Here is a 20,487-nt window from a genome sequence, read left to right on the forward strand (position 1 = left end):
GTCACCAGCAAAGCACCATCACACCTCCTCCTCCATGCTTCACAGTGGGAACCACACATGTGGAAATCTTCCGTTCACCTACTCTGCATCTCAGAAAGACACGGCGGTTGGAACCAAATATCTCACATTTGGACTCATCAGACCAAAGGATAGATTTCCACCGGTCTAATGTCCATTTCTCATGTTTCTTGGCCCAAGCAAGTCTATTCTTATTATTGGTGTCCTTTGGTAGTGGTTTCTTTGCAGCAATTCGACCATGAAGGCCTAATTCACGCAGTCTCCTCTGAACTGTTGATGTTGAGATGTGTCTGTTACTTGAACTCTGTGAAGCATTTATTTGGGTTGCAATTTCTGAGGCTGGTAACTCTAATGAACTCATCTGCAGCAGAGGTAACTCTGGTGTCTCTCTCTTTCCTGTGGCGGTCCTCTTGAGCCAATTTCATCATAGCGCTTGATGTTTTTTGACGACTGCACTTGAAGAAACTTGAATAGTTCTTGAAATTTACATCATTGACTGACCTTCATGTCTTAAAGTAATGTTGGGCTGTCGTTTCTCTTTGCTTATTTGAGCTGTTATTGTCATAATATGGACTTGGTCTTTTACCATATAGGGTTATCTTCTGTATATCACCCCTACCTTGTCACAACACAACTTATTGGCTCAAACGCATTAAGAAATTCCACAAATTAACTTTTAACAAGGCACACCTGTTAATTGAAATGCATTCCAGGTTACAACCTCATGAAGCTGGTTGAGAGAATGCCAAGAGTGTGCAAAGCTGTCAAGGAAAAGGGTGGCTACTTTGAATAATCTCAAATATAAAATATGTTTTGATTTGTTGAACACTTTTTTTGATTACTACATGATTCCATATTTGTTATTTCATAGTGTTGATGTCTTCACTATTATTCTACAATGTAGAAAATAGTACAATTAATGAAACCCTGGAATGAGTGTGTCCAAACTTTTAACTGGTACTGTGTATATACTTCTTTTTTTTCTCTTTTCTTTTTCTTTATATAGTGGTGCAGCGCCCCTCTTAATTTCTTTGGGGAGAACCCTGCCTTTTACAGTTCTAAGGACCCACACGTTTAATATGTGCAAGGCATATTGATAAGCGGAGGAAACTACAATGATTTACTCTAGTTGAGATAACGCTAAGTTTATGTCCTTCTGACTGTGAAGTTGTTTTAATACCAGGAAGTAGATCTATTTTGCTTGCATGTTACATATTAAACCATTTTTCACCACGTCCAATATGGATATCATGAAATCACTAAGAGTATTTGGTTTTATTCCATCCATTTGAAAGATTCTTCCTCAGGCATTAGTTAGGGTGAGCATTATGACATCACCACCAGAGCCCCCCTCGTTATTTTGTAGTTCTAATTGTGTGTTTATGTGCATGTCCCTGCCCGCCCCCTTTCTGTGCCTCCCCTCTCCTTTTTCTCCCCTTCTCTTTCGCCCTCTTGCTGGTCTCAGAATAAGGAAGGGCCTTGTCTGGGCCCCTATCATGTAGTAAGTAATGGAATCATCTCCGTCTGCTTGCCCTGCCTCACAAAAGCACATTGTTGTCTTCGCTTCGTATTTGACTCTGTTTGTTTGTTTTTTCTGCCATATCTTCAAGTTTTATTTAATTGTTACAAAGAAAGCCACCACAAAAACTTGTAGCCCTTTTTAATTGCTTGTAAAAAGGCCAAATTAAGACGAATACTGAAAGATTCCCATAACACAACATAGAAAATGCCCATGGCATGCTTAAATTTGGAAAGTAAAAAAGCAGCATTTAAAAGCATTTATAATTTAATCAAAAAGTTGTGCATGTGTGAGCTTATGACACACGCCCACACATAGACGGTCTGGTGAAACAAAAGAGAAGAGGCACTGTAAAAAGCTATGTTGTAATGGTTCTGGTCTTTTCTGTTTTCTCTGTCAACAGCATGGACAAGAACGGCACGATGACCATCGACTGGAACGAGTGGAGAGACTACCACCTGCTGCACCCTGCTGATAACATTCCTGAGATCATCCTGTACTGGAAACACTCTACGGTAAAATGGAAAAACTGCATGTTTTTCATTGGTTGTTTAAATTTTGTTTTTCATTTAAGTAAAATTAGTGGTCCTGTATGGTAGATCATGTGCTTGCACCACCAGAGTTGTGGGTTCGATTCTCGGGGCCACCCATTCGTAAAAATGCAAGCATGACTATAATTTGCATTGGATAAAAGCATCTGTATGGCAGCGAGAAAGCCATGCTCTACCAATATTAAAACTACTAGGACTGTATGTTGACACGTTTGGCGTATTTCCTTTCTCTTCCAATTCAAAAGCAGAGTAGTGTTCATATATTAATAGTCCCACAGATACAAACACATTCTCTATGTCCCAACGATATTAGCCGTCTAGGCCCTGACCAGGATTCCCGGAAAGACTCCCTAGAGGAGCCAAACTGGTCACTGTGATCCTGCTTAACCAGACCAGATCAACCAAGCAGCTACTGCTGACGTCAATAAGCTGGTCTTTCTGCTATCGTATCCCTTTAGGCCAGACACAGACCTGTAGATCAAATCTAACTTATTTTCCACGTTCGCCGAATACAAGTGTAGACTTTACTGTGAAATGCTTACTTACAAGCCCTTAACCAACAGTGCAGTTCAAGAAGAAGAAAATATTTACCAAGTAGGCTAAAATAAAAAGTAATAATAAAAAGTAACACAATAAGAATAACAATAACGAGGCTATATGTAAATTGTCCGGTGGCTATTTTTATGAATTGTTCAGCAGTCTAATGGTTTGGGTGTAGAAACTGTTGAGGAGCCTTTTGGTCTTAGACTTGGCACTCCGGTACCGCTTACCGTGCGGTAGCAGAGAAAACAGTCTGGAGTCTCTGACAAAGATCGTAGTGGAGATTCAGTTCACACACTCGTCATTCACACACTCGTGGTCCATATGTGACCGACTGACTTGATTTGGTCTTATGTAGCAAAATTTGAAATTGTGTTTTTTACATTGGATAAAAGTAGAGACTCCGAGTTAGAAAATTGTATATCATACACTACAGTCGAGGAACAATGGGAAAGTAATTCTCCTTTGAAATGTAATACATTTGTAACCCCACTTTTGAGAAAATGGTCCTTGAATGTTTTGTAACACCTACTGGAGAGCTCTTTGTCTACGCCCATTCTGCATCGTTCACACCCTCTTAAGCCTTAGCCCCACCCATCTCTTTAAGGATTCACGTGAGGCCATGTGCTAAACAGAGTGAGTACGGTAGTGTACTAAACAACCAAAGATTTCAAGACTAAAGTCTGTTTTATACTACGTCTATCGACATGTCTGTAGACAGTTGTCGCAGTGACATCATGAACATTCTATTGTCGCCCGACATCAAACTTGTCGTTGTCGTTATGAAAAAGTATAAACACAAAACGACAGGCTGCATGACATCAGCAGCCTGGTGGTCCAAAATTGAATATCTGGTGTATTTTAACACCAATAAATCCATCCAGTCAATCTAGCAAACGAGGCAACTTTCTAAACAATGTTTTTTGTATCTTGCTAGCGAGTCAGCCAGATAACGTTAGCTAGCTAACAGTATGCTTTAACTTTCAATGAAAATTACTTTCTTAAAAATAAAAAAAGCTGTGTTAGACAGGATTACCTACACATACTGAGCAGCTCATGTTAGACAGAAGCGTGGCAGACCAATCCAAACTCCTCTCCAGGCATGTCCAGCCCATCCATTATGCCAGTGTTTGGAATATTATGAATAAATGACTAAACAATATCCTCATTTTAAATAGAACTGAAACTAAGTAAACTTATACTCTGTTTTATTATATCTGATTAACAATATGAGTTCATAAGAAGGGATTATGTGGCATGAACAAGGAGTAATTAAATATAAAGAACACCATTCCAAACTAGTCTGGAGAGGAATGGGTTGTGGGTTAAGTAAGCAGATAGGGTTGTTAACCTGTGGTTGAACCGACAAAACTTAGCTCTGGGGTGTTTTAGATAAGGCAGTGAGTGCATTCCTAGGTTTTCTGTTAATTAGAACTGTCAGCTAAGTGGTGATCGATAATGGTGAGGGGTCAAGAGTTAATTCAGTTATGTTGTGTGTCCTGTGTGTGTGTGTTAGTGAGTTGGAATGAACTTTTAAACTCACTTCATTCTCGGTCGAGAGGAGGGGATTCATTCTAGAAGCAATGAAATGACGTCATGTTTTGTATATAAAGTGGTCGTGGATACATGAGAGCGCGCTCCGAGAATAAATCCTATTATCCATTTTTGATGAGACTGGTCTCCGTCTATTTTATGCAAATAACAATCTTACAAATTCTCATCAAATAGACTAAGTGAATTCAATTAATGAAAACATATTGGAAATAATTAAATTACTTTTAACAGACAGCCATTCATGGCTAGCGGGAAAGTTCCCATCTTTTTCCGTGGCTAAAACAACTAGTCTCGTAATTTTAACAATTTTATTCATATTTACAGATGGCATACAAGTTTGTTATTAAGGCACATGTAAGTTCACATGTTCCAGAAGGCATTTCTGCCACAAAAAAAAACACATTTTGATAAAAATACAAATTTGGGTTTAAAATGCCTCTCCTGTGAAGTAGTGATGTGCAACATACGCCTAGTTTCTTAAAACGAGCCACATACTGGCGCTAGGCTTAGGCAGTATAGATTGTCATACTTTTTATACTGACCTTGTGCCATCCTGGGATATACGGTAATACCGGCACTGAACACGATCACTATTTTCAAACCCCACAGTCTCTGTAATCCATAGATTAGCAATGCTAAAAGGTAAAATCCTAACTAAATGCTAGCGAGAGCCTTGTGAACATTTTATACGGTGTTTGACCTAAACTATTTCCAGGACAGATACCCTAAGTCCGTACTGTAATTAGATCTTACACCTGGCGCTTGCTGCACAACACTGAGTGACTCCCAAAGCTCTGGTCTGTCGTCGTTGTGTGCTTGTAAACACCATGTGACTCTTGACTACCGGTAAGCTTCATAATGAAAAATCACGACAGGTGAAATGAACGCGATCTTCTTTATCTGCTAATGTATTGACAAGTTGACTGCAGGTATTTACTTTAAAAGCAGCTACAAATATTCACATTCATTAAAACACTTCAAATAAATAGTTTCAACAGTATTGACAGTATTAAAAAACGATCCTATGGCTATTTCCACATTTCCCCTGGTATGTGGTATATATGGTAAACACTGGACCATAAGGAGTACTGTCACTTATATGTAAATTAGAGTTTGGAGCAGGATGCCTTTTAACTACTATCACAAGGAGTCTTATATCCTGGTCGGTTAGACCCGCTATCCTTGTGCATCTTATATCCTGGTTGGTTCGACCCGCCATCACGGCGAATCTATTCGCTTTGCCATCACGGTACATTTGCATGTGACAAATGTTTTTATTTTGATTAAAAACATTTAACATTTATTTAACTACAATGGGTAAGTCAGTTGAGAACAAATTCTAATTTACAATGTTGGCGTACCCCGGCCAAACCCTAATTGGACGACACTGGGCCAATTGTGCGCCGCCCTATGGGACTTCCTGTCACGGCCGGTTGTGATACAGCCTGGAATCTAACCAGGGTCGGTGGTGTCTTACACCGCTGCGCTACTCGGGAGCCCCACATGGGGGACCAGTATAAATTACAAGACTGGCGCTAAGTGGACTTAAACTTGAGGGGATTTGAAGGGGTTGAAAGCGGTTCTGCAGCTGAAATACAGTGGGTGTTTTCACAATTTGTCGTGACCCCCCCACCCCCTTTTAAGAGCTCAAACTTCATTTCAAGGGACTTTCCTGTTTAAATGATCGTAGGGTACCGACTGGCTGATTCCCTGCAGGAGGTGGAACTTCTTCTAAAAACCCCTGATGCTTCTGTTCCTTAGAGGACCCCCCTCTACAGTTGTCAACAAAGTTAAATGATTTCCCAATCGTTTGCTTATATATTTAAATAGCGTTTATACTGGGGTATGATACCGTGCTACGCCACTGCTTAGAACTTAAGTATAACTATAAGAAATCTAAGATGTGTCAAATAAATTATATGCAGCTCAGGGCTCCAGCTGTGCATTTGGTTTACTAACTTGTTAGCTAAGTGGCTAGATGTCAAAATCAAGCCTCTTGGTTACAGCAGAGACTGAATGAATGAGGGACATTTTTATTTTTGTGTCAAATCGCCAGTTGACAACCCATCCCTTACGGGATTAATTGACACACAAACAAACATTACAAACATTCAATCCCCTCCTGGATCAAGATCCCTGTTGCCTAAATAGTAGTATTTTAAATATAATTTAAGAAATGGTGCCCCTTGTGTGCACATTGTGTAATACCGTATACCCCAGGTATGGTACAGAAACTGTATGAAAATGTGGATACTGTCCAATCCCATTCTGGATGATTGCATAATACTGTTGGTCACAGGGTAGAATAAGGAAAGTAGACCCACGAGTCCAACAACTATGTTAATCATGGGACCTCGCTGGAAGTGTATGTGTGCCTCGTACCTCCCTCCCTCTTATCATGTCTGAGCAGCCTGTGCTGCTCCTTATCGGTCCCATGTCCCAGAAAGTCTTGTAGAACTTACGCAGACCGGATGTGGTGCTTCAATGCTCATCTAATGCCCCAGTCAAGGCCCATAGCTGCCAGTTCAAGGCATAGCAGTCATTAGGTCATGATCATTGCCTTGAAATGGTACACACAGACAATAGTCTTGGGCATCATGTTTGCAATGTTACATTGTTCAGATACAAGACCAGAAATTACTTGTAGAGATAATTGTGACAAATCTGTATGATATATATATATAATCTACACTACCGTTCAAAAGTTTGGGGTCACTTAGAAATGTCCTTGTTTTTGTCCATTTTTAAAATAACATCAAATTGATCAGTAATACAGTGTAGACTGCTAATGTTGTAAATGACTATTGTAGCTGGAAACGGCATATTTTTAATGGAATATCTACATAGGCGTACAAAGGCCATTATCAGCAACCATCACTCCTGTGTTCCAATGGCACGTTGTGTTAGCTAATCCAAGTTTATCATTTTAAAAGGCTAATTGGTCATTAGAAAACACTTTTGCAATTATGTCAGCACAGCTCAAAACTGTAGTTCTGATTTAAAGAAGCAATAAAACTGGCCTTCTTTAGACTAGTTGGGTATCTGGAGCATCAGCATTTGGATTCGATTACAGGCTCAAAATGGCCAGAAACAAAGAACTATTCCTTGCGAGAAAATGCCAAGAAACTGAAGATCTGTGTACTACTCCCTTCAAAGAACAGCACAAACTGGCTCTAACCAGAATAGAAAGAGGAGTGGGAGGCCCCAGTGCACAACTGAGCAAGAGGACAAGTACATTAGTGTTTAGTTTGAGAAACAGGTGCCTCTCAAGTCCTCAATTGGCAGCTTCATTAAATAGTACCCGCAAAACACCAGTCTCAACGTCAAGAGTGAAGAGCCGACTCCGGGATGCTGGCCTTCTAGGCAGAGTTCCTCTGTCTAGTGTCTGTGTTCTTTTGCCCATCTTTTTTCTTTTTATTGGCCAGTCTGAGATATGGCTTTTTCTTTGCAACTCTGCCTAGAAGGCCAGCATCCCGGAGTCGCTTCTTCAACCCGCAAATGCTGATGTCCCAGATACTCAACTAGTCAGTTTATTGCCTCTTTAATCAGGACAACAGTTTTCAGGTGTGCTAACATAATTGCAAAAGGGTTTTCAATTAGCCTTTTAAAATTAATAACTTGGATTAGCTAACACAACGTACCATTGGAACACAGGAGTGATGGTGGCTGATAATGGGCCTCATTATCTAATATAATTATTGTAATATTTTTTTTACATATCAACCCCCCCGCCCCACATAATACCCCTCTGGTTTTAGCCTCTAAAAGTATATGGACGTCTGAGAGAGCTGTTGAAGGTACTACTCAACAATGTACATGCACTGTAATGTGTGTGATTATTACACTGTACTTGCCTATGTTATTTCCATGTAAATACCTACATGCCTTGTCGAACATCGACAGACACGTTTTCGTTGAGTGTTCATGGTCATTTTGAAATGGGTTTGCCTATAGTTGTGTTGATATAGTTTAGGCCAGAGGAGAAACTCCATTGACCGGTCATCTTACCTGCACCTCTTTGTTTGTCCGTCAGATCTTCGATGTTGGGGAGAGTCTGATGGTCCCAGATGAGTTCACCGCTGAGGAGAAGAAGACTGGGATGTGGTGGCGACACCTAGTGGCTGGAGGGGCAGCTGGCGCTGTGTCTCGAACCTGCACAGCACCTCTGGACCGGCTCAAAGTGCTCATGCAGGTAAGGACACTTCCTTTGAGAAGATAAGTCAAGAACTGACCTCACGCAAAAGGGACAAGAACTCGGTTCTTTGTATTCACAATGCAAGTGAACCCGGATCCCCTTTAATGAAACGCTTCTTAGTTCACTTTAACTTTAAACAGCCAGTCAGGATTTTGTCTCACGTTAAAAAACAAACTTGAGACCCTACTTCTACACTAAAGAGTAGTAATATCACCTATCTATGTGTTAGTCCTATAGACGGGTGGGTGCTCAACTATGGTGCAAAACAGACGGGTTTGGCTTAGATTGTGCAAATATATTTATGCTTTCAATAAACAATGAGCACTTGTCTCGCTTACATCGTTACAGTTGTTGGTTAGCTAACTAGTGAATTTTTGCCATATTAGCATGGATGTGACATCAGTCAAAACACCTCAAAACAACATATTATATTAAGAACAAGATGAAATTAACCACCTACGATTCCCTACATGGCAGCTTCTTGTTGTTCTTGCTAGCTTTCTGGCCATCCAGAATCACAACAACACAGACTTCTGATGTTGTCAGTTAACCCATCTATGGCAGAGAGCCAATTACATAAGGTCTGTCCTTAGGACACCATTTCTGCTAGCAAGTGCAATTCCACTGATATGATGCAGCTGGGATTGAGACACAGATGGGTGACATGGCAGAGTAGGAGGCAGAGTTCAGCTTTCTCACGTTTCATTTTTTATTCAACCTTCTTTATCCAGGTAGTATCATTGGGATAAAATCTATTTTTCAAGAGCGACCTGGTCCAACCAAGACAGCAGCAGGGGGGAACAATGTTTCAGACAAATATCCGACGTAACAACTTCGACATATACGCCATAAACAAATTATAGATGTAGACAAATATACATTATAATTACATACCCAGATCAATCCCTAAGGCCCGAGCACACCCTCGGGTTGTAACGTGATTGGGTGGAAGAGAGCCAATGCGAGGGAATGTTCATGTGTGTCTGTTGGTCAATGATGTCAGCAGCGCTCGTGTGTTCCACCAGCAGAAGCAGACTGGCATAGATAACAGCTCGGAGTTTGTCCCTCTTTCTCGATCTGTTTATCCCTCGGTTTTTCACTCACATCTAGTTTTTTTATGAGCAGAGAGGGAAATTCTCATTCATTATAGCGTAAGCAGGGTAAGTACAATAACGGCAAAAGACATGAAAATATGAACAATGTTATAAGGATGTGAAGTTGCATCTAGTTCCTCCCTGTTACAATGCAGTTCAATAACTTAAAAAAAAAAAAAAAAATTTAAACCTTTATTTAACTAGGCAAGTCAGTTAAGAACAAATTCTTATTTTCAATGACGGCCTAGGAACAGTGGGTTAACTGCCTGTTCAGGGGCAGAACGACAGATTTGTACCTTGTCAGCTCGGGGGTTTGAACTTGCAACCTTCCAGTTACTAGTCCAACGCTCTAACCACTAGGCTACCTTGCCGCCCCACTTGAGTTCACAGGCAACGTGGTGATTTGAATAATGTGAATTTTGTGTTGACTAAATAAATTGTCTCTCGGCTTGGTCTCCAGGTTCACGCCACCCGTACCAACAGCATGTGCATCGCCGGCGGCTTCACCCACATGATCCGTGAGGGCGGCATGAGGTCGCTGTGGCGAGGCAATGGCATGAACGTCATCAAGATTGCCCCCGAGTCGGCCATCAAGTTCATGGCTTACGAGCAGGTAAACCTATCGTTCAGCCCCCTTACTTTGACATGACGGGACCCTTTCTAGTGTTGTCAATTGAAGCCAATGAAAGATGTGGTATCAACAACTCCTTCAGACTCTGTCTAGAAACATACTCAGAGGAAAAATGTTAAGCAACTGTCACTTACCAAGTTTGACTTAACTAGGTTCTCATGTCCTAGTTGTTCAGAACTGACACTAACAATAGTTGTTGTTGTCCAGATCAAACGGTTGATAGGCAGCAACCAGGAGACCCTGGGCATCCTGGAGAGGTTTGTGGCTGGATCCCTGGCTGGAGCCATCGCTCAGAGCAGCATCTACCCCATGGAGGTGTTAAAGACCCGCCTAGCCCTGAGGAAGACGGGACAGTTCTCTGGCATCGCTGACTGTGCCAAACACATCTTCCGGAAGGAGGGCATGGCCGCCTTCTACAAGGGCTACATTCCCAACTTGATAGGCATCATCCCCTACGCTGGCATTGACCTGGCCGTCTACGAGGTGGGTGTGAGTGAATGGAGGGAATTGAAAGGAAGTTGTTTAATAATGTTCGTCTCACTGTCATATCTCTTGCTACGACACATCTACTTTCTCTACAACTAACCTCATTGTCTATTTCTTTCATTGTCTCCTCCATCCAGACTCTGAAGAACTCGTGGCTGCAGCGCTACGCCACAGACAGTGCAGACCCCGGGGTGTTTGTCCTTTTAGCCTGCGGTACCACTTCCAGCACCTGTGGCCAGCTGGCTAGCTACCCCCTGGCCCTGGTCAGGACCCGCATGCAGGCACAAGGTACGCCCTCTTCCCATTTCTATTTGGAGTTTCATTAGATCACTTGCATAGAATTAATTGGTGACAGTGTTGGTTCATGGACCAACCATAATCGGTGGTACAATGGAATGTGTTAATCGGGGATGCATAATATGTCTGTCTCCGTACTGGTGGAGGGGTACAGGGGTAGTGTATTTTATTACAGATGTTATATATATATATAGTTGCCATATCAGATAGTTGTCGACATTCTGAGATTTCCATACTCAACTACAACATTTTCTGTCAAGATAGAACTGCCAAAGGGGGAGGAGTTAGCCTGCAAAGTTCTGTCATACTTTCCAGGTCTATTCCAAAACAGTTTGAGCTTCTAATTTTAAAAATTAATCTCTCCAGAAATATGTCTCTCCCTGTGCCCTGGTCACCATATGTGAATTGATTGCCCCCCATCTATCTTCAGAGTTCGTTCTGTTAGGTGACCTAAACTGGGATAAGTTTAACACCCCGGCAGTCCTACAATCTAAACTTGATGCCCTCAATCTCTCACAAATTATCAAGGAACCAACCAGGTACAACCCTAAATCCGTAAACATGGGCACCCTCATAGATATTATCCTGACCAACTTGCCCTCCAAATACCCCTCTGCTGTTTTCAATCAGGATCTCAGCGATCACTGCCTCATTGCCTGCATCCACTATGGGTCCGCGGTCAAATGACCACCCCTCATCAGTGTCAAACGCTCCCTAAAACACTTCTGCAAGCAGGCCTTTCTAATTGACCTGGCCCGGGTATCCTGGAAGGATATTGACCTCATCCCGTCAGTCGAGGATGCCTGGTCGTTCTTTAAAAGTAATTTCCTCACCATCTTAACGCTACCCATCCCTTAAGCGGGATAATTGTCATCAGCAACCGCTGAATAGCATAGCGCCTCAGTCAAATAATATTACTAAAAATATTAATATTCATGAAATCACAAGTGCAATATTATACAAACATTAAGTACACTTAGCATCAGGTAGCTTGGTCACGAAAATCAGAAAAGCAATCAAATTAATCATTTACCTTTGATGATCTTCGGATGTTTTCACTCCTGAGACTCCCAGTTACACAAAAAATTGTCCTTTTGTTCCATAAAGACTATTTTTATATCCAAAATACCTCCCTTTGTTTGGCGCATTATGTTCAGAAATCCACAGGAAAGAGCGGTCACGACAACGCAGACAAATTCCAAATAATATCCGGAATGTCCACAGAAACATGTCAAACGTGTTTTTAAAATATATAATCGATAATATATCAACCGCAAATGTCTTTCACAGTAGGAGAGGGAAAAGCAATACCTATCCAAACTCTGTTGCGCGAGCAAAACTCATGTGACCACTTGACACGATGTTATCGTTCTGGCTCATTTTTCAAAATAAAAGCCTGAAACTATGTCTGAACACTGTTGACACCTTGAGGAAGCGATAGGAAAAGGAATCTGGTTGATATCCCTCTAAAACCTCTTGATACTACCCATCCCGGGTCCGGGAGCGTAATCATCAACTGACACTAATTAGCATAACGCAACAGACATAAATATTACCAGAAAATATTCCTATTCATGAAATCACAAGTGAAATATATTGAAACACAGCTTAGCCTTTTGTTAATCACCCTGTCATCTCAGATTTTGAAAATATGCTTTACAGCCAAAGCAAGACAATAATTTGTGTAAGTTTATCGATAGCCTAGCATAGCATTATGACTAGCTAGCAGCAGGCAACCTGGTCACAAAAATCAGAAAAGCAATCAAATTAAATCTTTTACCTTTGAGCTTGTGAGTGAGTTTTCACTCAAGACTCCCAGTTAGATAAAAAAATGTTCCTTTTTTCCAAAAATATTATTTTTGTAGGCGAAATAGCTCCGTTTGTTCTTCACGTTTGGCTGAGAAATCGACCGGAAATTGCGGTCACTACAACGCCGAAAAATATTCCAAATTAGCTCCATAATATTGACAGAAACATGGCAAATGTTGTTTATAATCAATCCTCAAGGTGTTTTTCAAATATCTATTCGATAATATATCCGTCGGGACAGATGGCTTCTTAGTAGGAAAGAGAGAAACAATGGCCGCATTTGTCCTTTACGCACAAAACACTCTGAGAGACTTCAGCTGACCACTGACGCAATGTTGACGTTCAGGTTCATTTTTCAAAATAAAAGCCTGAAACTATGTATTGTGACACTAGACACATTAGGGAAGCCATAGAAAAGGGAATCTGGTTGATATCTCATCCACTGCTCAATAGGGACGCATAGGAATGCAGAGCTTTCTAAATAAGAGTCCCTTCCTGATTGGATTTTTCTCAGGCGTTCGCCTGCAATATCAGTTCTGTTATACTCACAGACAATATTTTTACAGTTTTGGAAACTTTAGTGTTTTCTATCCTAATCTGTCAATTATATGCATATTCTAGCATCTTGTCCTGACAAAATAGCCATTTACTTTGGAGACGTTATTTTTCCAAAAATGTAAATGGTGCCCCTTCGATTCAAGAGGTTAAATGGAGCAATGGGTGGCTATGGAACATGGAGTTTTCAAACTAGAAGCCACTTCCTGGTTTGATTTTTCTCTCAGGGTTTCGCCTGCAATATCAGTTCTGTTATACTCAGACAATATTTTGACAGTTTTGGAAACTTTAGTGTTCTATCCTAATCTGTCAATTATATGCATATTCTAGCATCTGGTCCTGAGAAATAGGTTGTTTACTTTGGGAACGTTATTTTTCCAAACATAAAAATAGTGCCCCCTAGCTTCAAGAGGTTAAAAAGGCATGCCCCTTTCAAAAAATGTAGAACTAAGAACAGATGTAGCCCTTGGTTCACTCCAGAACTGACTGCCCTCGACCAGCACAAAAACATCCTGTGGCGGACTGCACTAGCACCGAATAGTCCCCGCGATATGAAACTTTTCAGGGAAGTCAGGAACCAATATACACAGGGAGTTAGGAAAGCAAAGGCTAGCTTCTTCAGACAGAAATTTGCATCCTGTAGCTCTCACTCCAAAATGTTCTGGGATACTGTAAAGTCCATGGAGAATAAGAGCACCTCCTCCCAGCTGCCCACTGCGCTGAGGCTAGGTAACACTGTCACCACCAATAAATTCACGATAATCGAGAATTTCAAGAATGCTTTCCTCCTGGCTACCCCAACCCCGGTCAACAGCTCCGCACCTCCCGCAGCTACTTGCCCAAGCCTCCCCAGCTTCTCCTTCACCCAAATCCAGATAGCTGATGTTCTGAAAGAGCTGCAAAACGTCTATCACAGTACCATCCATTTTGTCACCAAAGCCCCTGATACCACCCACCACTACAACCTGTAGGCTCTAGTTAGCTGGCCCTCGCTACATATTCGTCGCCAGACCCACTGGCTCCAGGTCATCAATTAGTCTATGCTAAAGTAAAGCTCTGCCTTATCTCAGTTCACTGGTCACGATAACAACACCCACCCGTAGCACGCGCTCCAGCAGGTATATCTCACTGGTCATCCCCAAAGCCAACACCTCCTTTGGCTGCCTTTCCTTCCAATTCTCTACTGCCACTGACTGGAATGAATTGCAAAAATAGCTGAAGCTGGGGACTTATCTTTCCCTCACTAACTTTAAACACCAGTTATCTGAGCACCTAACCGATCGCTGCAGCTGTACATAGCCCACCCAATCTACCTACCTCATCCCCATATTGTTTTTATTTACTTTTCTGCTCTTTTGCACACCATTATTTCATCACCATCTGCTCATCTATCACTCCAGTGTTAATTTGCTAAATTACTTCGCTACTATGGCCTATTTATTGCCTTACCACCTCACGCCTTTTTTTCTATTGTGTTATTGACTGTACGCTTGTTTATTCCATGTGAAACTCTGTTGTTTGTGTCGCACTGCTTTGTTTTCTTGGCCAGGTCGCAGTTGTAAATGAGAACTTGTTCTCAACTAGCCTACCTGGTTAAATAAATAAAAAATTGACTTTGTTGCCAGATCGGTACATCCCTAGTGTTGATGTGTATTTCTTGTCTCTCATCCATCTTCCTCTCATGTTGTGTCCCCTCAGCCACCATCGAGGGTGGTCCCCAGATGACCATGTCAGGGCTGTTTAAACACATCGTGAAGACTGAGGGTGTGTTTGGACTCTACCGGGGCCTGGCCCCGAACTTCATGAAGGTCATTCCAGCAGTCAGCATCAGCTACGTGGTCTACGAGAACCTCAAGATAAGCTTGGGGGTCGTGTCTCGGTGAGGACCAGGAGGAAAGGGAGAGAGCACCTCCCCTAAAAACCAAAGGGTTATTTTTTTGCTTTTCTTTTTGGAGAGAAAAAAAGGAGAGCGAAGAGTAGGAGACTGAGTGAGAAGAGTTGCCAAGCAACGGAGCAGGTGACTTGGAAAGAAGGGGTTGTTGGAAACGTTGTCTCATTCTGTGAATGTTATGAGGACAGGTGGGTCGAGGTGGATGGAAGGGGGAGATATATACTACAACACAAACAACTAAAACGGGATTCTCCAACCCTGTTCCTGGAGAGCTACTGTCCTGCAAAAACTCCAGGAGGGTAGCTCCAACCCCCCTACCAGGAACAGGGTTGGAGAACTTTGGACTAAATGAAGTGATGGACGGATGTGGACAGACACTGTGACTTGGAGGGAGGTATGGGGATCCTCTCTCATAGATGTAACCTTTAATCATCATTATTTAATGTGTTATTTTGTTATCAGTCCAGAGGCACTTCACCATGAGTCCACTGTTGGCTTTTTTAAAATCAAACACGAAGACGCAGGTTAACTAAAAAGCAATCTCTTCACTGGAACACCAACATTCTCCAACCAGCTTGAAGTTTGCTAAAAATAATGTATTTAGGGACCAAGATGCCGCTTTTGTTCGTGACTGTTGCATTATGGTGGCTGTTGTATGTTTGTGGGAACTGGGGACTGACCAAATCAACTGGGGACTGACCATATCAAGTAAATGTTTGACCCTTCGTCCCTTAGTACTGTCCTATAGGTGGCAGTATTGGTTAACCTATCTGGCTTGTGAAAGACAACCAAAGCCTAATTCACGACAAAGGGCTTTTCTGATTGTCATCTAAAATGTTCTTATGTATTATCTGTCCCCCTTTAACGCAGCACTCCCCAATTCAGCAACTATTGGGGCACTAGCTGTGGCAAATTTGTCTCGAGGGAGAAAAACCTCAACTCAGAATTTTGGTTTAACTGATTAATTCCTGTATTGTTTTGCCCCATTCAAAGAAATCCAAACTGTGGTTTTCCTTTTTCTCATTGTTTGACTTGATAAGAATGTTAAACTGATTTGAACTGAAAAGGTGATGCAGGTTGAATGCCCATAGTGTCTTATCGTCCACTTAAAACAGCTGGTAAGAAGATGTGTGTGTCTTGATGCTAATTTATTTTTGTATTGTAACCAGATATTTATTTAAATGTGGTCCGTACAGACAGCACTCAAATATTAGATGCTGCTAGCATATAAGTTTAGTTACAATACTATAACAACATATTCAGCAACTGTTTATATATTGTATTTAGCAATTATGATGCAACACACAATGATTAGCCTACCTATTGATCAAGGTTTGAGGTGTTATGTTGTCACTACCTGTAACATTTCGGACAGGAAGTCCTGATTTGACATTTGTTCCTCTGGGACCTTCTCTGCACCTGAAGTAAATGCGTGAATTTCCAGGGTGCAGGATATTCCATGTCCCTTTTCAATAAGTCTGTGAGGGCGTGGTGGCGTAGTGCGGCCTTAGTCAAAGTGCAAGGCACTGGGAGACACAGCATCAGCAAGCGTGGGAGTGCTCTGTCTCCAGGGCTGTATAATGGAGAAAAATATCTGCAATGGGACAGGGCAATGGTCTGTGTGAATGAGGACCTGTGTGCATGAGGTCTCGTTTTGCTCCATTACATTTAAACTACAATGTGCAAACACTTCCACCACCAAGCTTCCTCTCACTGCACTTAAACAAGAAACACTTAATAATGCACTTTAAGGTAATTTTCTTTAACTTGAACCAGACTTGAATCTCTTTTTTTTTTTTACTGAAATCAAATGAGGGATTGCTAGCATTGCATTGTGATGTTTTATTTATTTTATCATACATTTGACTGAAATGATTCATATTAAAGGCCCAGTGCAGTCAAAAACAAGATTTTCTTGTGTTTTATATGTATATTTCCACACTGACGTTGGAATAATACTGTGAAATTGTGAAAATTATAATGCCCTGTTAGTATAAGAGCTGTTTGAAAAGACTGCCTGAATTTTCAGCTTGTTTTGGTGGGATGGAGTTTGGCCTTCCATGGTGACATCACCATGCTGTAAATTAGTTAATAGACCAATAGAGTTCCAAACCTCTCTGCCCATAACAGCACATTTTCTGTTTTCCCCTTCTAACTCAGACCATTCCCAGACAGTCCTAGCGAAATTCTTGCTTGAGAAATTGCTCTTTGATAAGAAGCTATTTTTGTTTATTTTTGATCATTTTAATTGAAAACAATCCCAGTAAGGTACTTAATTGTTAGCCAGAAATGATTTGATATTGAGATAAAAATGGCTGCATTGGACCTTTTAAGTGTTATATGGAGTGTGAATCGAGGCTGATATCTTATTTGTTGTAAAGGCTTAATGTCTCAAGCTGTTTGTCCTGTAATGCTGAAGGCCTTATTTTACCTGAGATCCATGAATCGACTTTTTGATTCATTTCCAGAGGATGGAGAGAGAAATTGGTCTAAGTCATTTATTTTGTTCCATCCTCAGGGAGAATTTAGTCGTTTGGGGCTTTCAGTGTTCTGAAAAACACATTTTCTCATTATTCCCCCTGTCAATGTTTCCCAGTGTTCGCTAGGCAGTGTCAGTTTCCCTAGTCTTCACTGTCCTCTCACTGCATGTATTTATAAAGGGGAAATTATATGCATAAACATGTTGACACATGGTTGTCATTATTTGGCTAAAGGCTTTTTCTGCTTGGCACAGCTCCACAAAAATAAGTTATCTTTTACACTTTTGCTTTAGTGCAAATATCAGAGCCTGAATCCATATATTCTGTCCACAAGAGGATGGAAAAGGCTGTGTCTATAGTATTGTACTCCAACTAAGGATGCCACTCCATACTGCCTGAAATGTAGCGCATTCTCCTGCATTGACGAGCAGGCAATCAGACTCATCGCTTTTGTAAACTTGAAATGCACTGCACATGGTCCCCCCATTTATTGCTTTAGGCTGAAATGTATAGTATCTATATATTAGTCTTTTAGATGGTCTCTTTTGAATCAAAATAGCTCATTCATGGTATCTAAATATTTTACAAAATGTATACAGACTAAATCCTGATTATATTTAGAAAAGTATTAAAATATGTAATTGAAAACAATTGTTGTCCCTTTGTAGAAGAATACATATTTGTTGAAGGAATTTAAAGCTAAATGTATTCATGCTTATGTTTTAATGTAACTCAATATTACATTTTGTATTGAGTCCTGGTTTGAATTGACCACATCTGAATTACTTCACATCTTAAGCACTATACATAGATATTGCATAGCAAATGGAGGATCAATGACTATCCCAGCCTGTACCAACCAGGTCTCATCATTGACATGGTTGGAGGGAGGCACAGACTTCATATGGGATAAAACATGACTGAACATGAAACTTGACACCTGCAACATATTTTATAATGCTTAGAAATTGTATATCAGACAATATAAGTGAGAAGAACATAGTGAAAATGTGTCAAATAATCTATTTACAGTGAGACAGAGACTTTGCTTTGTTTGTCACTGTTGCACTAGGATGGCAGCTATGGTGTGTTTGTGGGGGAGAAGAGCTACTGGCAGAGCCGGTATCTCTATGAAAAGTGAGCCTTCACCCTGCAGTACTTATGAATATCATATAGGTGTCAGTATTGGTCAACCTGGCTTGTGAAAGACCACCAAATTCAAGACAGGGATGATAGTCATCACACAGCCCTACACCTCCACAAACTTTACACATTTAAAGGGAATATGCCATGCATGGTACAAAATACACATTTGGATGTTGTATCTTGCACAGGGGAGAAAATGTAAATACATTCTGATTTCTAAACTTTCTGATACTGATACATAATGGGGATTCACCCCATTGTTTTACCAAAAAGGCTGAGACTTTTGTGTTTCCACAGCCCGGCTCTAGTGTATCGCTGGACCATGGCCTCAGTGTACCTGCTCTGACTTGGGACCAAGGCAAGGCCACTGGTATTTTTCAGCTGTCATTTACATAACAATGTATTGCCCGTTGAGAGGCTTGGAAGTCACCGGTCGGACATATTGGCACTCCCCAGTAGGAGCAGTCCTCCCTTGGAATGAATGGAATTCTACAATATTTCAATTCAATGTTTTAAGGACAACATTACATGTATTTCAGTATTTGTTGTTGTAGTGGGGACAGTAACATTAGTAATCTAGCTCACATATACTTTTAAAGTATGCATTAAGGTGTGTGTAATAAAATAAACATGTCAAAAATGAATGTCGACATGAATAAATTCATTTCTATAGCTTCCAAAATATGTTTTACAATTGTGAGGGAGTGCCAAGATGGAGGTAAGGTGGCTTCAATACAGTGCCCCCTATCAGTCATCTAGTGTATATATAAATAATTGGCTAACACCTTCCACTGTTACCACCTCACAAAGCAATTGTGTTGATGATGCAGATGCTCTTCATAAGTCTTCAGTGTCAACCCTAGCAACCCTAGCTATGGAAAAACAGTTCCCCCAAAAAACATTAACATAATGACTGGCAACACAGTGGTGCTGTAATGGAAAACCCCTATAATAGACTCAGTCTGGGGGTAACCCATTGCCTCTGCCTTCGGGGCACTTGTGTAGATCTGGGGGATTTGGGTGGGTGGTTGGATGATTTAGTGGTGGCTCCACCTTGGGTATTTTGCTGTGTTGCTTGTGACTGACTGGTTCCTTCCAGTCTGAGTGTGAGTGGGGATGGTGGTTGGGAGGTGTTTACGGACAGGGTCGCTATGTCTCTGGACTGCCTCTGTTCCCAGTGGTTATGATGCTCAGTCAGCCAGAAGAGGATGCCCCCCCAATTACATCACAGCGAAACACAACAACCTACGTCATTAAAAATATACATCATACAATACATTACCTTATTACTCTATTACAAATAGAGTGTAACGCTCAGTGTAACGCTCATTCCTTCGACGATAAACGGGAATCCGACCATCACCCCTGGTGAGACAAAACCACTACTCGTCAGTGAAGAGCACTTTTTTCCAGTCCTATCTGGTCCAGCGACGGTGGGTTTGTGCCCATAGGCGACATTGTTGCCGGTGATGTCTGGTGAGGACCTGCCTTACAACAGGCCTACAAGCCCTCAGTCCAGCCTATTGCGGACAGTCTGAGCACTGATGGAGGGATTGTGCGTTCCTGGTGTAACTCAGGCAGTTGTTGTTGCCATCCTGTACCTGTCCTGCAGGTGTGATGTTCGGATGTACCGATCCTGTGCAGGTGTTGTTACACGTGGTCTGCCATTGCGAGGACGATCAGCTGTCCGTCCTGTCTCCCTGTAGTGCTGTCTTAGGCGT

The 20,487-nt window shown here is 41.4% G+C and overlaps 1 protein-coding gene across 7 annotated transcripts in view; it reads left to right on the top strand.

Annotated features, from left to right (window-relative positions):
* The window catches only part of slc25a25b (solute carrier family 25 member 25b), a 52,806-nt gene extending 35,692 nt beyond the window's left edge, over window positions 1-17,114 (top strand). For 4 of the 7 annotated variants that reach the window (XM_024381676.2, XM_024381678.2, XM_024381680.2 and 1 more), the window contains 7 exons: window positions 1,484-1,519; window positions 1,941-2,052; window positions 8,216-8,374; window positions 9,932-10,084; window positions 10,310-10,585; window positions 10,726-10,876; window positions 14,948-17,114. In XM_024381676.2, the coding sequence (XP_024237444.1) occupies window positions 1,484-1,519; window positions 1,941-2,052; window positions 8,216-8,374; window positions 9,932-10,084; window positions 10,310-10,585; window positions 10,726-10,876; window positions 14,948-15,132 (1,072 nt within the window). In that variant the 3' untranslated portion in view covers window positions 15,133-17,114. The remainder of the gene's footprint in view (window positions 1-1,483; window positions 1,520-1,940; window positions 2,053-8,215; window positions 8,375-9,931; window positions 10,085-10,309; window positions 10,586-10,725; window positions 10,877-14,947) is intronic. The other 3 variants (XM_024381679.2, XM_024381682.2, XM_024381683.2) reach the window with 2 other exon arrangements.
* Window positions 17,115-20,487: the final 3,373 nt, after the last annotated feature.

Source organism: Oncorhynchus tshawytscha, linkage group LG20 (genome assembly GCF_018296145.1).
Source record: "Oncorhynchus tshawytscha isolate Ot180627B linkage group LG20, Otsh_v2.0, whole genome shotgun sequence".
Lineage (NCBI taxonomy): Eukaryota > Metazoa > Chordata > Actinopteri > Salmoniformes > Salmonidae > Oncorhynchus > Oncorhynchus tshawytscha.